The 15,008-nt window shown below is 36.9% G+C and overlaps 1 protein-coding gene across 1 annotated transcript in view; it reads right to left on the bottom strand.

The window, feature by feature from the left end:
• Positions 1–15,008, bottom strand: part of LOC140237157 (peptidylprolyl isomerase domain and WD repeat-containing protein 1-like) — a 68,803-nt gene that overhangs the window by 51,530 nt on the left and 2,265 nt on the right. The window contains exons 2-10 of the mRNA XM_072317099.1: positions 12,570–12,672; positions 11,928–12,028; positions 11,003–11,098; positions 9,237–9,324; positions 7,971–8,076; positions 5,586–5,729; positions 4,880–4,954; positions 3,902–4,076; positions 2,326–2,423 (exon numbers count right to left, since the gene is read on the bottom strand). Coding sequence (XP_072173200.1) covers positions 2,326–2,423; positions 3,902–4,076; positions 4,880–4,954; positions 5,586–5,729; positions 7,971–8,076; positions 9,237–9,324; positions 11,003–11,098; positions 11,928–12,028; positions 12,570–12,672 — 986 coding nt within the window. The remainder of the gene's footprint in view (positions 1–2,325; positions 2,424–3,901; positions 4,077–4,879; positions 4,955–5,585; positions 5,730–7,970; positions 8,077–9,236; positions 9,325–11,002; positions 11,099–11,927; positions 12,029–12,569; positions 12,673–15,008) is intronic.

Here is a 15,008-nt window from a genome sequence, read left to right as displayed (position 1 = left end):
AAAATTAATTTCTTATGTTTTTTACTGTTTTATCATTTTTTATGTATTTCTTTGTTTTTTCAAACTTTTGTTTTTGTTGTTTTTTAGAATTTATGTTTTTGTTGTTTTTTCCCGCAGAATTTGTCATACACATCTTTAGAAGCATAATTATACTAAAATAAATTTATTTCAGCCATTAAAAAAAAAAAAATATGAATCTTTATATGAATTATGTGAAAAAACACAATTTGTATTGACTTTGTACACAAAATCAGGTTTTTGAGCAATTTTGGGGTTAACGAAAATTTTTTGAAGGGGCGTGGCTTCGGAACAGTATGCCCGGGCGCAACAAATTTGGTCTCAAAAGTTGCGCGAGACTTGAAAGTAAAAAGTCAGCAAGCGGCGCGGTCAAAAAATTTTGCACGGTGGAATGGTCGCGAAATTCCTCGAGGGGGGGGGGGGGCAGGTAAGTTAGGGTTAAAGGCATTATTCATCATTTGCATATGAAACAAAAACCCAGCATTAGTGCTTTAAAATAGTTCTTAAATGTAAGTTGGGGATAGAAACAACCACTGTACAAATTTGAATCCACATAATCAATATTGCCGGTAAGTGTTTTTGAATACACAAAATGTGAACAATATTTATAATAAAAATGTTTTCAGACTAAATCATCTAGAGTTACAGTTTATTGAGAAAAATACTGATATCTCCTTATATTTTAGGCTTATTGTAAACATTTTATATACGAAGGACCTACACATATGCATCAAATGTGATATCTTAGAACATTTTTGAAATCGCTGCTCCCAAAGGTAAACATGATCTTTAAGTATTGTTAAATATACAGAATGTGAACGATACTTATAGTAAAATTGTTTCTAGAATGAACTGTCTATAGCTACTGTTTATTCGGAAATATAGTGATACATGTATCTCCCTATATTTTAGGCTTTATTGCAAATTTCTATATGTAGGATGTTTTGTGATATCACTAACCTACGCATATGCATCAATTATGATACCTCAAAATTTGTTTTAAATCACTGCTCCCAATGGTAAACTGTACCTTTAAAGGGACATTCATTGCAAATGATTTACATTTACAATTCACATCATGTATTAAATAAACCAATAATACCACATATATAGATTTGTGGAATTTTTTGTGGTCCTTGAGCAGAAACATCAATACTCTGCAAACCCACAATATAATACAATGAACAAGGATGAAGATATAGGAGGCTCACATATTCCAGTAATGTAGCAATAAATTACACTTCCTTAACAACTTCACATGTGTAAAATCTATGCATGTTTCCTTCTTTTGCTCTGCTTCCTTGCGCACCCAATCATGCATTTATACACGAAGCTGCTACATCATCATCCTACTTCATTGCAATTTGTTATGAATTTTGAAAACATTTTTATTCCTCATCCCATTCAATATAAATTCTGAAACTCTGCACCAAGTCTAACCAAATTATAGAGGTTCAAATGCAAAACTCTCAAAGTCATCTGAAAGTCTCCTTTACAAACTCAACTTCATGCTTAACCCATGTTGAGGACAGACTGATAGTGCTATAACACATATTTCCCATGGACACTTTCCCGAGTATTCTCGGGACTAGTCTTCAACAAGTTAATTTGACTATCATCACTGGGGAAACAAAATAGAATGTAATATTCTTTTGAAATTGGACACCCAAAAAATTGAAAGTTATTGAAATTTACATTTCACAAATTTTCTAAAAATGTAAATATTTGATCTCTTGCAATCATACCAGAAATGAATGATCCCTGAACAACTACATTGTAAAACATTTTTTTTTTTTCAAGGAGTTTAACAGGTGAATTTCTCCTGACATAAATGTGGATTCAGAGAATGCAGAAAGCTTAACATAAAACATTCTGTGATAGGCAGAGGAAATTCAAATGATCTGTTCATATGTGATGAATTTCCTAAAATTTGGTGAATTGACTATGCCACCCTCGTGTACTCTACAACAATATATGATATCATAAGACTGGAGTGATGTAACGAAAATGTGAGGATTTTTTTTTTCAGCTAATCATAACAATGCCTCTCTATATATACTGTATTTAATAGCTGTTATTTTCGCGAATGAGGAGGTGACAGACATATTTGCGAGATGTTGTTTTCACGAATTGACATCAACGCTATTGAAAATGCACTATTACCCTAGTACATGGTGACATTTTTGCGTGTTGTTAGATTCTCGGTCCAACTGTGATTTGCGAAATTCGCGAAAATTAAACCCTTGTGAAAATAACAGCCTATACACTACACCATTGAATACATTTTCTGCACACTGTTCTTCTTACCTTTCCAATGATGCGTGATATTCTGTTGGTGTGGAGGTTGAGAATTTTAATACCCAGCATAGTGGCATACAGCACGAAATAGCCACTTTCATCAAATACTGAAATGGCAAACAAAAAGATACCAAAGTCTGTATATGTAAGTTTGGGCATGGAGTAATATTCAGCGTACCTAAATCTTCTTTTGAATATGCTAACGCAATAAAAGTTTTCTTTCCTTTCCAGTCTCACTATACTACATTCTCACCTACTTCTGATCACTAGAAGGAGATGGGATCAAAGTAACAAAACATATTACTATAGAGTAAATAAATGAACAGGGGACTGTGATACACAGGTTTCGCATTGAAGTATTCCACAGCAATATAAATCAAGTACAAATTCTAATGTGGTACTACAACGTGCACACAAGCTTCATATTGCATGGCCAAAATCTGGATCTCTCAAAGGGGGTGCTACATGTGCACTCCAGCAAACCAAAATTAGTTAAAGGACACGTTCACCTTCATCAACATAAGGATTAAGAGAATGCAGCAATATTAGTAGAACACATCAGTGAAAGTTTGAGGAAAATTGGACAATCGATGCAAAAGTTATGAATTTTTAAAACTTTTGTGTTGGAACTGCTGGATGAGGAGACTACTAAGGCTCGTGATGTCATACAGTATGAGTACAACAGTATAAAGAAAATGTAAAGAAAATTCAACATATTTTCACTTTTTTCGCATAATAAAAGAGCACTTGACTTGCCTCTTTCTAAAGGCAATGGGAATAACATCATCCATAACATATGTCAGTAAGGAGTCAAGGGAATGTGTACTTTTTTCAAAAGATGAAATTTTGTGAAATTCTCTTTATATTTTCCTGATATTGTTGTACGCATATGACATCATACACTGCAGTGGTCTTCTCATCCAGCGGTGACTGCACAAAAACTTCAGAAATTCATAACTTTTGAACGGATTGTCTGATTTTCCACAAACTTTCAATGGTGTGTTCTACTAATATTGCTACATTCTCTCAATCCTTATGTTAATGAAGGTGAACTTGTCCTTTAAAAAGCAGTCGAAATTGCTTATCTTACAGTAGTTCTTTGCCGGCTCTTAGTGCATGCCTTATAAATCATCTACTCATGTGATTAGATGGATATAATTCATGGTAAGTACATCAGTGGATGGATCACATGCATCAAATGGAATCAGGTCACATCCCGATGGACATGCTGTATACAGTATTCACTTCAAGGATGTGTGCAAACGCTACATGAAGATATTTGACATCAACACCAGTACATGGAAAGGTGTAGCTGACAATTGTCAGCTGTGGAGAGGTACTGTCAGGGAGGGTGTCGAGGAGGCTGAACTGCAAGAAACAATCAGCAGGTTGACAAGAGAGCCAGGAGGAAGGCAAGGGCAGCCTCAGCCTCAGCTAAAACAGACTTCATCTGCTGCAAGTGCTTCAAAGATTGTCATTCAAGAGTAGGACTATTCAGCCACTCAATGCAAACTTACGCCATAATCTCTCAAGATGAAATGAATGCTGACAACATCAGAAATAGAAACTTCACAGTGGTACTCACTGATGTTTGCGAGGGCGAAAGCGTCGGTCTTCTGTAAGTCCCTCTCCACCGCCATGCGGCGGCCAAACTCCATGTCCGGCAGCTGCTGTCTCATCTGGTGTAACTCGGTGAAGGTCTGGAGGGACTCGTCCAGCACCTTGGTCAGCTTGCCGGTCAGGAAACGGAAAATTCGTATCTAGACATTAAAACAACACAGACAAACAAATACCGGTATTAAACAAAAGATACTAAGACCTAAATCATGATAAAGTCTCATTGGATACGTTCATTGTTGATTCAAAGCATTGCTTGGAAACTTATTACCAAATGTTAATTAACATCACAGTGTAATGTTCTTGGTGATGGTGGAGAGATAACTACCACCAACCCACTGCTCACAAAAATACTGGTCTGTAAAATGTATTGACATGTAATATGCAGTAAAGATATTCATTTCTGGTTAAATTGTCTTGTCTCTAAAGGATGAAGATTAGACCAAAACAGGTTGTGTTCACATAACCTTGATAGGTCTGCTGGAAATAGGGTTCTTTGCATCATTCAGTCGGATATTTATTGGTGAACTCTACATACAATGTATCTACCTGATTTTCACAACATTAAGTTAACTCCGATGATTTCAATCAATATTAGGGAGCTTTAGGTTTTTGCAACGGGGATGTTCAGAGGAAAAAAATAACATGTTATGGGCATGCACAAAACACACATCAAGTTGATCTATTTATAGCTTGCGTCGTCTGAGTTTTTCACTATGCGTTCTGGGCTATTTTTACGTCTGCTCAATTCACGATGTAGAGAGCTACTTCATGCACCAATCATATGGGGGCGCCATTTTATTTTTATAGGTTGCGTACCCAGCGTAATTTAAAGCGACTTTTCAACATGATGCACAGAAGAGGAGAACGTCCAGCTCAAGCGTTGTCTCAACGTCCACGCCGCAAATCTAAAGCTAATATATCACATAGCTGTGACCTTTCATACCTTTCTATCCTTGGCAATGGTTGCAATCAGCTTTCCGTTTGGCGAGATAGATAAACATGTCGGCACTGTCTTGCACTGTGGAAACAAAGACAAAGTTTAAAATGAACATACTGTTGTTGAGAGCCAATCAAAAGAATTCAATCGCTTGCAACAAACTGACTCACATGTACAATGAATGAATGTTGAAAGAGAGTCATCGTTGTGGTCAGTAATTATTCTTTGGTTTTATATGAAGAGCATAATTGGGCACAAAAACAGAATATACAATGTGTATTGCATTTCTTGGGCCTAACAGATGTGCAAATGGAAAGCAATAGTTGATGACCACTTTGATCCAAACACCAGCCTACCACCGGGCACTTACCTACACTGCAAAGAATGGGCAACACTGAATCGGCTACGATCAGGAGTGGGCCGGTTCAATGCCAACATGCACCGCTGGGGTCTGCGCCCTTCTGCAGCCTGCCTGTGTGGTGCCGCACAACAGACGTTCCACCACATCATCAACGAGTGCCCCACCCTTGCCCCACCCACTAACCTGGATCTCGACAAACTCAACCTTGACAAAGTGAGCTAGCTGCAGCGGCTTTTTGATACTGCACAGCCGTCTCAAACGAGAGAAGAAGAAGGTGATACATATGGACTAGTGAGCTCAAAATAACATGTGAGCTATGGAATTATCAAAATAGAGCAAAGCATATTTCACCTTGACAAACTCGTAGAGGTCAGTGTCGGTCTTGTATCTGAAGCTGACCATCGGCGGGAAGATGTAGTCCTTCTTTGGCCCCATCCAGTACTCAAGGATTCCTTGTTTATCCACAGACAGCGCCACCTCAAAGATAGGGTTATACTACAGGGAGGAAGACAAGCACAATGAATGAAAAAAACCAGAAAGTTGAGAAGTAGAGAGGGAAACAAACCTGGGTACAAACAAGCACAACTTCCAACCATCTCTATGGGCAAGGGATTTCTAAAAGGCGACATTGACGTTAATGAATGAATTACACAGTATGTGCAATAACATGAACAGGCCATTTGATGAGCAGAGTGCAATACCACTCAAGAATTGTGAAAAAATACAAACCAATCTTTAAGATATTAACCCGTCGAGGGCAAGTCCCGAGTATAGGTGTCTATGGGAAATGCGTGTTGTAGCAAAATCAAACCATCCTCAACGGGTTAAGACTTCTCTTTTTTTCATGATCGTAGCATGTGGCAGTAGTAGTGTTTGAAATTATGCTGGGATTGGAGGCAGTTAGATAAGCAGAAATTTTGAAAAAAAAGGGATTTTTTTGAGCGAAAAAGTTATATCTGAGCAGAACTAAAGTGAGTGTGAGAGAGGAGGGGGACTAAAGAGATAGAGAAAGAAAGAATTTTCAGACTGAAAGTTCTGAGAAGAACTGTAAGAGAGCTGACCATCCCTCAATGTTTGGGGTACTAGTAGCCTGCACTGTCTATCCTCAGAGAAATGTTGAGACTGCTAAATGCGAGGGGAAGCTTTGTGTTGATTGCGAAGCATGAGCAGATGTGACCAGTGAGAGAGTTAGTTCTATAGTTCTTGGAAAACGAGCGGTTGAGTTGCAAAATCAGACACAAGCTTCAGGAATGTTCAGTGACAAATCTAAACTAGAAATGTCGCTTTGGCGACTGGTATGCCTCCGCCATAATGCATGATTTTCCCAATAGGTCTAGATAGTACATGTGAACAATGTGTGATTATATTTTCACAAAATTGGCAAAATATTGAAATGACAAGTTTGTCACAAATGTGTTGAATGTTCACCTTCCTTGACCTAGGTTTAATTGGATGAATAGGAGAGCATGTATCTAGGGATTTAAGGTCTTTAACTTGACTTTGACCCATTCATACATTTAGGCATTGAGTAATTTTCAAGGTACAGGTGTGGAGAAAAAGTGCAATTTCTGAATTGAATAGTAAATTGTTACCATTTTCATCTGGCCCTTGACCCTAAAATTCATAAGATAATCACTTTCAGGTAGAACATGCATAATATGTACTAAGTTTCAAGATAACTTGAGCCACTTCGAGATATGGAGGAAAAAGTTAGTTCAGCACTTTCACTTGATCTTTGACCTTTTGACCTTTGAGGCAAAAAAAGAAGAAAAAAAAAACTTTCCAGAGAATTTCTATTAGGTTACACATGCATACACCAAGTGTAAAAAAAATAATAACCCTGCTGGCATTGCATAAATATGAGGGAAATAGTAAAATTTTGAAGTGTTGCACTTGACCTTTGACCCCATGAACCCTACATTCTCTAAATAATCACTTCCAGTCAGTACATGTATATACTATGTTCCATGAAGATACCTTGAACAATTTTCCAAGGCACGGAGAAAAAAAAGAAGTTTTGATATTTTTACTTGACCTTTTGACCTTTGACCTCATGACCCAAACTTTCACCAGAGAATCTTAATTGGGTAATACATGTATACACTAAGTTTCAAGAAAATATCTTCAGGCATTCAATAGATATGGCGAAAATAGTGAAATTTCATGTATTTGACCCTGACCTTTTGACCTTTGACCTCATGACGCAAACTTTCACCAGAGAATCTTAATTGGGTAATACATGTATACACTAAGTTTCAAGAAAATATCTTCAGGCATTCAATAGATATGGTGGAAAAAGTGAAATTTTATGTATTTGACCTTGACCTTTTGACCTTTGACCTTGAGCATGTGCACCCAAAAGTTGATAGGCACAACTTCACCCCCTAATACACATACATGCCAAGTTTCATTAGGATACCTCAACAGGTTTTGATAGTTACCTTGTCCACAAAATTCATTACGGACGGACGGAAGGACGGACGGACGGACGGACGGACGGAAGGACGGACGGATGGACGGACGGATGGACGGACGGACGGACGGACGGACGGACGGACGGACAACCCGAAAACATAATGCCTCCGGCACCACTTCATGGCGGAGGCATAAACAGAATGAAAACTACATTAAGTCCCTGCTATACTTGAATGTCATATAAAAGTACATTTCTCACTACAGCTCCTAAGTATGCTGTTGGTGATCTCACTGTACATGTATGGTTATATCAAAGCTCACCTTGATAATGATGACTGGTGCACCATGCTGTTTCTCAAGAGTGTGCATTGGTTCACTCGTACCCTTCCCATCAAAGATGTGAATTTTACCAGTCTCTGCTTCAGAACTGAAACAAAAATGGATTATGACCAGAAGTGATGTACTGACATGCAATACTAGTGCACATTCTTTGCAAACAAACAAGCAAACAAACAAACAAACAAACAAACAAACAAACGAACAAACAATAAAATGAAGGCAATATTTCCATCACAAACATGGTGAAAACTCACATGCTCAGAAAATGGCTCAAATTTTGATGAGCAATCTTGCACTGCTATAAAGTGGGCATAGTCTGCTTTAATAACAAGAACGTCTTGACTCTGCACAATAAAAATTTTTGGAAGCCCTCAACACAAGTCCTGAAGCCTTGAATCACACATTTTTTTTTCCCAGCTGGAGGCTTTCAATTTTGTTTGATGGGTACAAGACACTAGAAATGCAAGAAGAAAACAAAATGCCTTATGCACACTAAGAGTTAATTTCCTTTTTAATGTCTGCATAGCAACAAGTGAAAGTTGTACAAACTAAAATATGCATGCTATGATGAAAATAAAATGCTTCAAAGAAAATTGATTCCTGTGAATTGCTTTTCTGTTAAATATTGACCAATATCAAATACGAGAGTGTTGCCCTTAACCATTTTTCCTTCACTTCAGCAGACATGATCAGTATCCATAGTATGATAAAGTTCTTGATTTTTCCAAGTGAGTTCACCAATAAAACTTGAATTCCCCCAAAAAGATGTTGTTTTGCTTGTTTAATATTGATGAAACATACTCAGAAATTACTTACATCCCCTTTTTATACTTCAAAGGAAACACTGAAACACAGTGCTTCATGATAACAGCTGCATTTGTGATCAGCTAGTGGTGCATTCAAGCTGCTCCCTAATATTTCATACAATTTCTTGGAATTGTTTCATGTGGGTGTGTGTGCATGTGTTTGTACTACAGTTGACTCCTGATGTAACAAAGTCCTGGGGACAAGCAGTTTTCTTTTGTTATATCGAAATTTTGTTATTAACGAACAAATAAACAGTAAAAACATAAAGTGGATAATATTGGGGTCTGATTTTACTTCATTGTAACTGAAATTTTGTTATTATGGAAGAGCACTTTAGATCGAGTACATCTTTGGAAATTCTTAGTCTAAAGAACCAGTGGTCATGTTATTTTGCCTTGTTTTACTTTGAGAAGGTACAGAATCTAATTAAAAGCTTCTTACATGGCTAAGGCTGGGATAGCATCACCTGCCCTGTAGGTCCATTCACAGCGTCCAGGGACAAAACTGAGCCTCATCATGTTGATCATATCTAATCAGCGGGAAAAATAGAATGCCACAATGAAAAAAGTTAAAAGAGATCACAACCTGCTGAAGGACTTCGGGAAAACAAATGTAAGGAACCAACCAACTTCAGCATAAATTTGATTACATTAATTCACTTTTGTATGCGTGTACAAATTATTATGCAAACATTTTTGCACATCACAGTTTGCATCACTTCATGAATTTTGCAGTACAATGTCTGCAAATTACCACAAATATCATGACAGGTATAAAATTAGTACAATGTGGTGACAAATCTCAAATATCAACCATCACAGCTTTTATTTTTGCTAATTTTGCAAGTCAGGTGCTATTCCCGCATTAAACAACGTGCAAATTCATCAACTCTAATCTTGACATAATTATATGCGACATGCATTTCCTTTCATTACTGTACTCAATGCTTGCAAATTCAATCATGCACAAAATTGGTGGAAAGTCCCGGTTCACAAAAAATGTGACTCGCTAAAGACATGCGTATACAGTCTATCTGGTACTTAAATCATCTAGTAGCATTCTTTCTTTGCCAGTCAGCACAGATATTTTGAAATGACCAATCATTGGGGATCACAAACTCATAGTCATCCCCTCTTTCTTTTTGTATCATCTTAGTTTTCATGAAGGACTGTGCCTACATTGAGTGAGTTGCCAAAATTTTCGCGACAATCAAATAGTCAAGAAGAGAGGTTTGCAGTAAAACTGTATGTACATAAATAGTCGTTGTTTTGATTGTTGGTTGATGAAAGATCCTAGAAAAGTTGGAGGATGGGAGCAACAAAGGGAAAATGTAAAGAAGGAAAATACATTTTGTAATGACAGTCAAAGGGCAGTGATTACTTGAAATTAAAGTTATGGAGATGAGAGTATGATCAAATTATTGTGTAGTAGCATGACAAATAAATGCTCTATGCAGAGGCATTAAAGATTGAACAGTGTTTGTATGTAATATCCCGTGAATGCCTCTTGGCTTGATGAGAGGCTTACATTTTATAAGCCAATACAAAGCCACTGCTGTACATTCCAACAATCCTTTTGGTAAACTGCAAAATACTGTAAAAAATGGCCATCATCACTTCGACAAATTTTTCAGTGAGATAATCTAGTGTGATGATTCTATTGGTGAGTAAACACTTGTAGAACTACAGGCATAGAATCTGAAGTTCAAAGGGCTGGTACAATCTTGGTTGAGATGGATCTTCAGGTTTGCAACATTTTTTGGGTGATGATTTTTTGAGATATTAAGAACCCTCTTATGAAATATGAAAGAGCATATAATTCTAGAGGAATTCAAAGTTTGTTTGTTTTCTTTTAATGAAAATTGGTTTTGAAATGGCCGAGATATATCCAAAACAGAGCGACCATAATAAAGAGTGGGACCCATCGTTTATTAGGATCACTTTGTTTTTATACTTTGTTTCTGGATATCTCAACTGTTTCAAAATCAATTTTCATCAAATAAACTTTGAATTCCTCTTATAATTGTACGCTCTTTGACATATCACAAAGTGGTTTCTAAATATGTCACAAAAAAAAATTTAGAAGCTGAATCCTCACCTCAACCAATACTATACCATCCCTTTAATTTACTGTAGCTCAGAGTGATTATGACTCTCATCACTCTGATCTGTATCTATCATCTTCCTCATGGCCACAGCTGTACTCACCAAAGTTTGTCACATCAAATATTTTGGCTGATTTGTCATCTGATATTGTACACAAATATGCTCCATCACTGCTCACTGACAGGTCCTGAACTTTTCCTGCACAAAGGATAGAAAAACAAAATTGCTATATATCAGATAACACTGTTAGATTTATCATTCAAAGTGAACAGGATGTCATTACATTCTATCATGATAGCCCGACACCTTTTATTGATGTCCTGTGGAATGATGACCGTTATCTAAACGGCCACTGTCTTTATGCATGTATGATATTTGTAGACATGTTCCATGATACCTTGCTTACATTGCACTGCTTTTAGGCAATTTCTGTTTCACCTTGAATAGGGATCATTCTGCCTTCATAGTTTGAGATGAACTTAAGCATGAAATAAAATAGATATGACTTTCCCCTTTATACTTGGCAGAAAAATATCCGAACTGTATTTTACCTCCCCCACCCCCCCCCCCTAAAAAAAACAACAACAAAGTTTGGTATCTTGTGCATACATGTATGTATCATATGGCATGAAATCAGAAATATGTAATGACAAGTTGCTGATATGAAATCAAGATGGCGCTAATCTGGATCTCAACAATACCATGAAGATTATAGCTACTTCTGACTTGTGCAATGGGAATAGCTCAATAGAAATCAGTGAGTAATCTTGACCATGTGGACTCTCTCACTTTATGTATCTATTATCATTATTATTATTATTATCATTATTATTATTATTATTATTATTATTATTATTATTATTATTATTATTATTATTATTATCATTATTATTATTATTATTATTATTATTATTATTATTATTATCATTATTATTATTATTATTATGTATATTATCATCATCATCATCATCATCATTATTATCATTATTATTATTACTATTATTATTATCATCATTATAAGTTGTACCTAGGTGTGCTCTGAAGTGTTTGACAAATTCGATCCCTCCTTCCTGCTTCTTCCAGAACTTGACATGGCCATCGCAGCTGGCTGTGATTATGAACTCTGTCCTGTTAGTGGAGGAGATACATAAGCACAGGAGGATATGATGGACAAATGAATCAAGTAAATATTTTTCATGCTGCCATTCTTTTTTCTAAAGTCATAGAGCAAAAACTACACTATGTAGAGCTGTTGTAATGTACTTCTCTCATTGATAATCTAGCATGTCAGCAGCATGCATGCATTATCTTTTTATGTCAGATAATTTGTTGGGATAGAGATGAAGAAAGATTGAAAAGAAATTGGAAAGTAACTGTGTTTCATATGTGCATTATCTACAGTTAAACATTTCTTTCAATAGCTCTATAAATTTGTCAACAGCATTTTTTCTCTTTTGTTATTTTTTCAATAGAAGAACAGCATGTAACCTCATGCATCATCTTTATTTATTCATCAATTGATTCACGAAGTTATTGAAGGACTAGTCTGCTACTTTATACTCTTTTCCTGATAGCAAAATAAACGAGATTTCAAGAGACTTGTATGTAGACAAAAAAGACAGAAGAGTTTTCAGTTTTGTAAAGCAGGTATAGGAAGCCTCTTTCTTACTTGGTGGCTGCTACATGTGTTATTACATCTCGATGCATGAAACTCTTTTCGTACAGTTCAGCAGATGGCATGTTGGCCAGGTACACATCCTCAAACTCCAAAACTGTGAAAAAAAAGACAAACATATCATGACTTGTGAGACAATGAGAACAGGGACATAATTAGTTCTTTTCAAAAGGAAACCCAGTGATTTCCTACCTTGGAGATGATATGCAGCACATGTGTGTGACGGGAGACACTATTTCTGGAAGCTGTTAATGATGCAATTCAGTTGACTCATGATCAAACAGTCAGACAAATACGATGTATCTACATGTATGCTGCAAGTAGATTTATTAACCCTTATAGTCTAGAAGCAGAGCATACTAAATACCAGAGTCTAACTAGATTAGGTCAAGTTGAAACTATTCTTAATCCCATGCAAGGGAGTGAATAATATACAGTAAACCTCGGATAAGTCGACGTCGAGTGAGTCGAAAATCACTTCACTCGAAGCAAAATAAAAAGTCCCGATTTTTCCCTATGTATTTTCTCTAAGAAATATTTGGATAAGCCGAAGTACGAGAGTCGAATTTCGGCTGTGTCAAAGTAAAACCTTCAGTCCCTTTTGTACAAAACACACGTAATTTACATCACTTGAGCCGAAGAAGATTTGTCTGGCATTCTCATTACATTTTCGAGAACAAAAAAATCGGCATGTCGCAGAACCCCGTCCCCTGACCTGATGCAGGTAAGCATGCACACTCGCCGTACCGCTCCGCACGCATGTCGAATACATACACATGTATACACACAGCACATCGATCCATACTTTATCCACACACACAGCACATCCATACTTGGTCAACCAATCGCTGCTTTAATATTTTAGTGACAGGCCAAGTGGGCGGAGCTTGTTTGTGCGTGCCCGGCTGGCTGTATAGTTTTGTTCAATGGAGGTGGGATGGGCCTGGGATAGCAACATAGGTAGCTATCTCTGTCAACCTACCCTGAGACAAACACTCTCCCGTGCACCATAGACATACCACATGCACATTGCCACATTAGCATGCACATTGCCACATTAGCGCAGACATTCTCAGAACTACGTTTAACTACTAGTATTGATACAAATTCCATGTTCAATTTAGAACAAAATAAGAACATTATCTTCAAGAACAGACAAATTTGAATGCAAACACACACACGCACGCACACACACACACACACACATGCACGCAAATGTATTATAATGCATGTACATAACTGTGAGTCGAAAAAAAAAATCGACTCTCGCGAGAGTCGAAGTTCACTTAAGTCGACGCATTTTTGACAGTCCCGAGAGCTTCGACTCATGCGAGGTTTACTGTACTAAAATTTCAGCTTTAAGTGTAGATCTACATCAACATTTCAACATTGTCACCCTATCTATAGTAGTAGTAAGTCTAGTTGGACAGTTTGACTCAGAAAAAGAGAGAAAAAAATCAGAAAGTGAAGTTAACACAGATATACAGAAAGTGAGAAGGCACATGTAACAGTTACACACTGGGCTGTGACGCATGACGAGCATTGTCTAAATCATGGCACAACAGTGATATTTCTGATCTAGCTAGTAAACCGAGAGTGAGACTATTTAAATTTCAACAGACTTTTGATGTAACAAGTCTCATGCCCTGAGGCATCAACCCGGCCATCTCAAGCTCATCCACCCAGCAAACATTTTCTCACACCTGCAAGCTGATGTTGGCTACCTACATACCTGTTTCATACAAATTACAGCTATTGATATTAACCAGTCTAGATAAATTATCTCAGGGGCGGATCCAGGGAGGACCACAAACGGCGCACGCCCCCCTTTATTTTTTGTTGAAACAAAAGAAATAAAAAGAAAAAAATGGGGGGAGGGGTGCGTGCGCCCCCCTTTATTTTTGTAAACACGCCCCCTCTTTACGAAATTCCTGGATCCGCTTCTGTATCTGGAGGTATATAACATAAAATTTTGTCATCTTCTATTATTTAATAAGTCATGTCAGTTCTTCTTTTTTTTTTACACATCAAGACTCACTTATCCTTAAAGTTGAAGAAAACTTTTGGGAAAATGTTCAAAATAATGTCTTTCACTTCAGAAACACTTTCCATGTCACAAACAGATGAGAATTGTATAGACTCTAGATGCAACTAAAAAAGTACTGTACATTTAAATGGTAATGCCGTCAGCATTAATTCTAACATACACTGTTTGCACAATAATCCAAATGAAAAAAAAAAAAAATACAACCTCCCTACCATGGGAGGACCCCCGCCCCATTCATCGGTCGTGTTCTGTCTCGAAGTACCGTAATATTAATTATTAATAAGCAGTCCCTGAGAAACTTGAAATGTTAACGTATAAACAATTGATAAATTATAAAAACTTCGCTTTATAGGGATGGTGACAGTGATACAGTAGCCTAGATGGTA

This window comes from Diadema setosum, chromosome 13, assembly GCF_964275005.1.
Source record: "Diadema setosum chromosome 13, eeDiaSeto1, whole genome shotgun sequence".
Lineage (NCBI taxonomy): Eukaryota > Metazoa > Echinodermata > Echinoidea > Diadematoida > Diadematidae > Diadema > Diadema setosum.
Note: the sequence above shows the minus strand (reverse complement) of the source record. Positions and strands in the feature narration are given on the sequence as shown.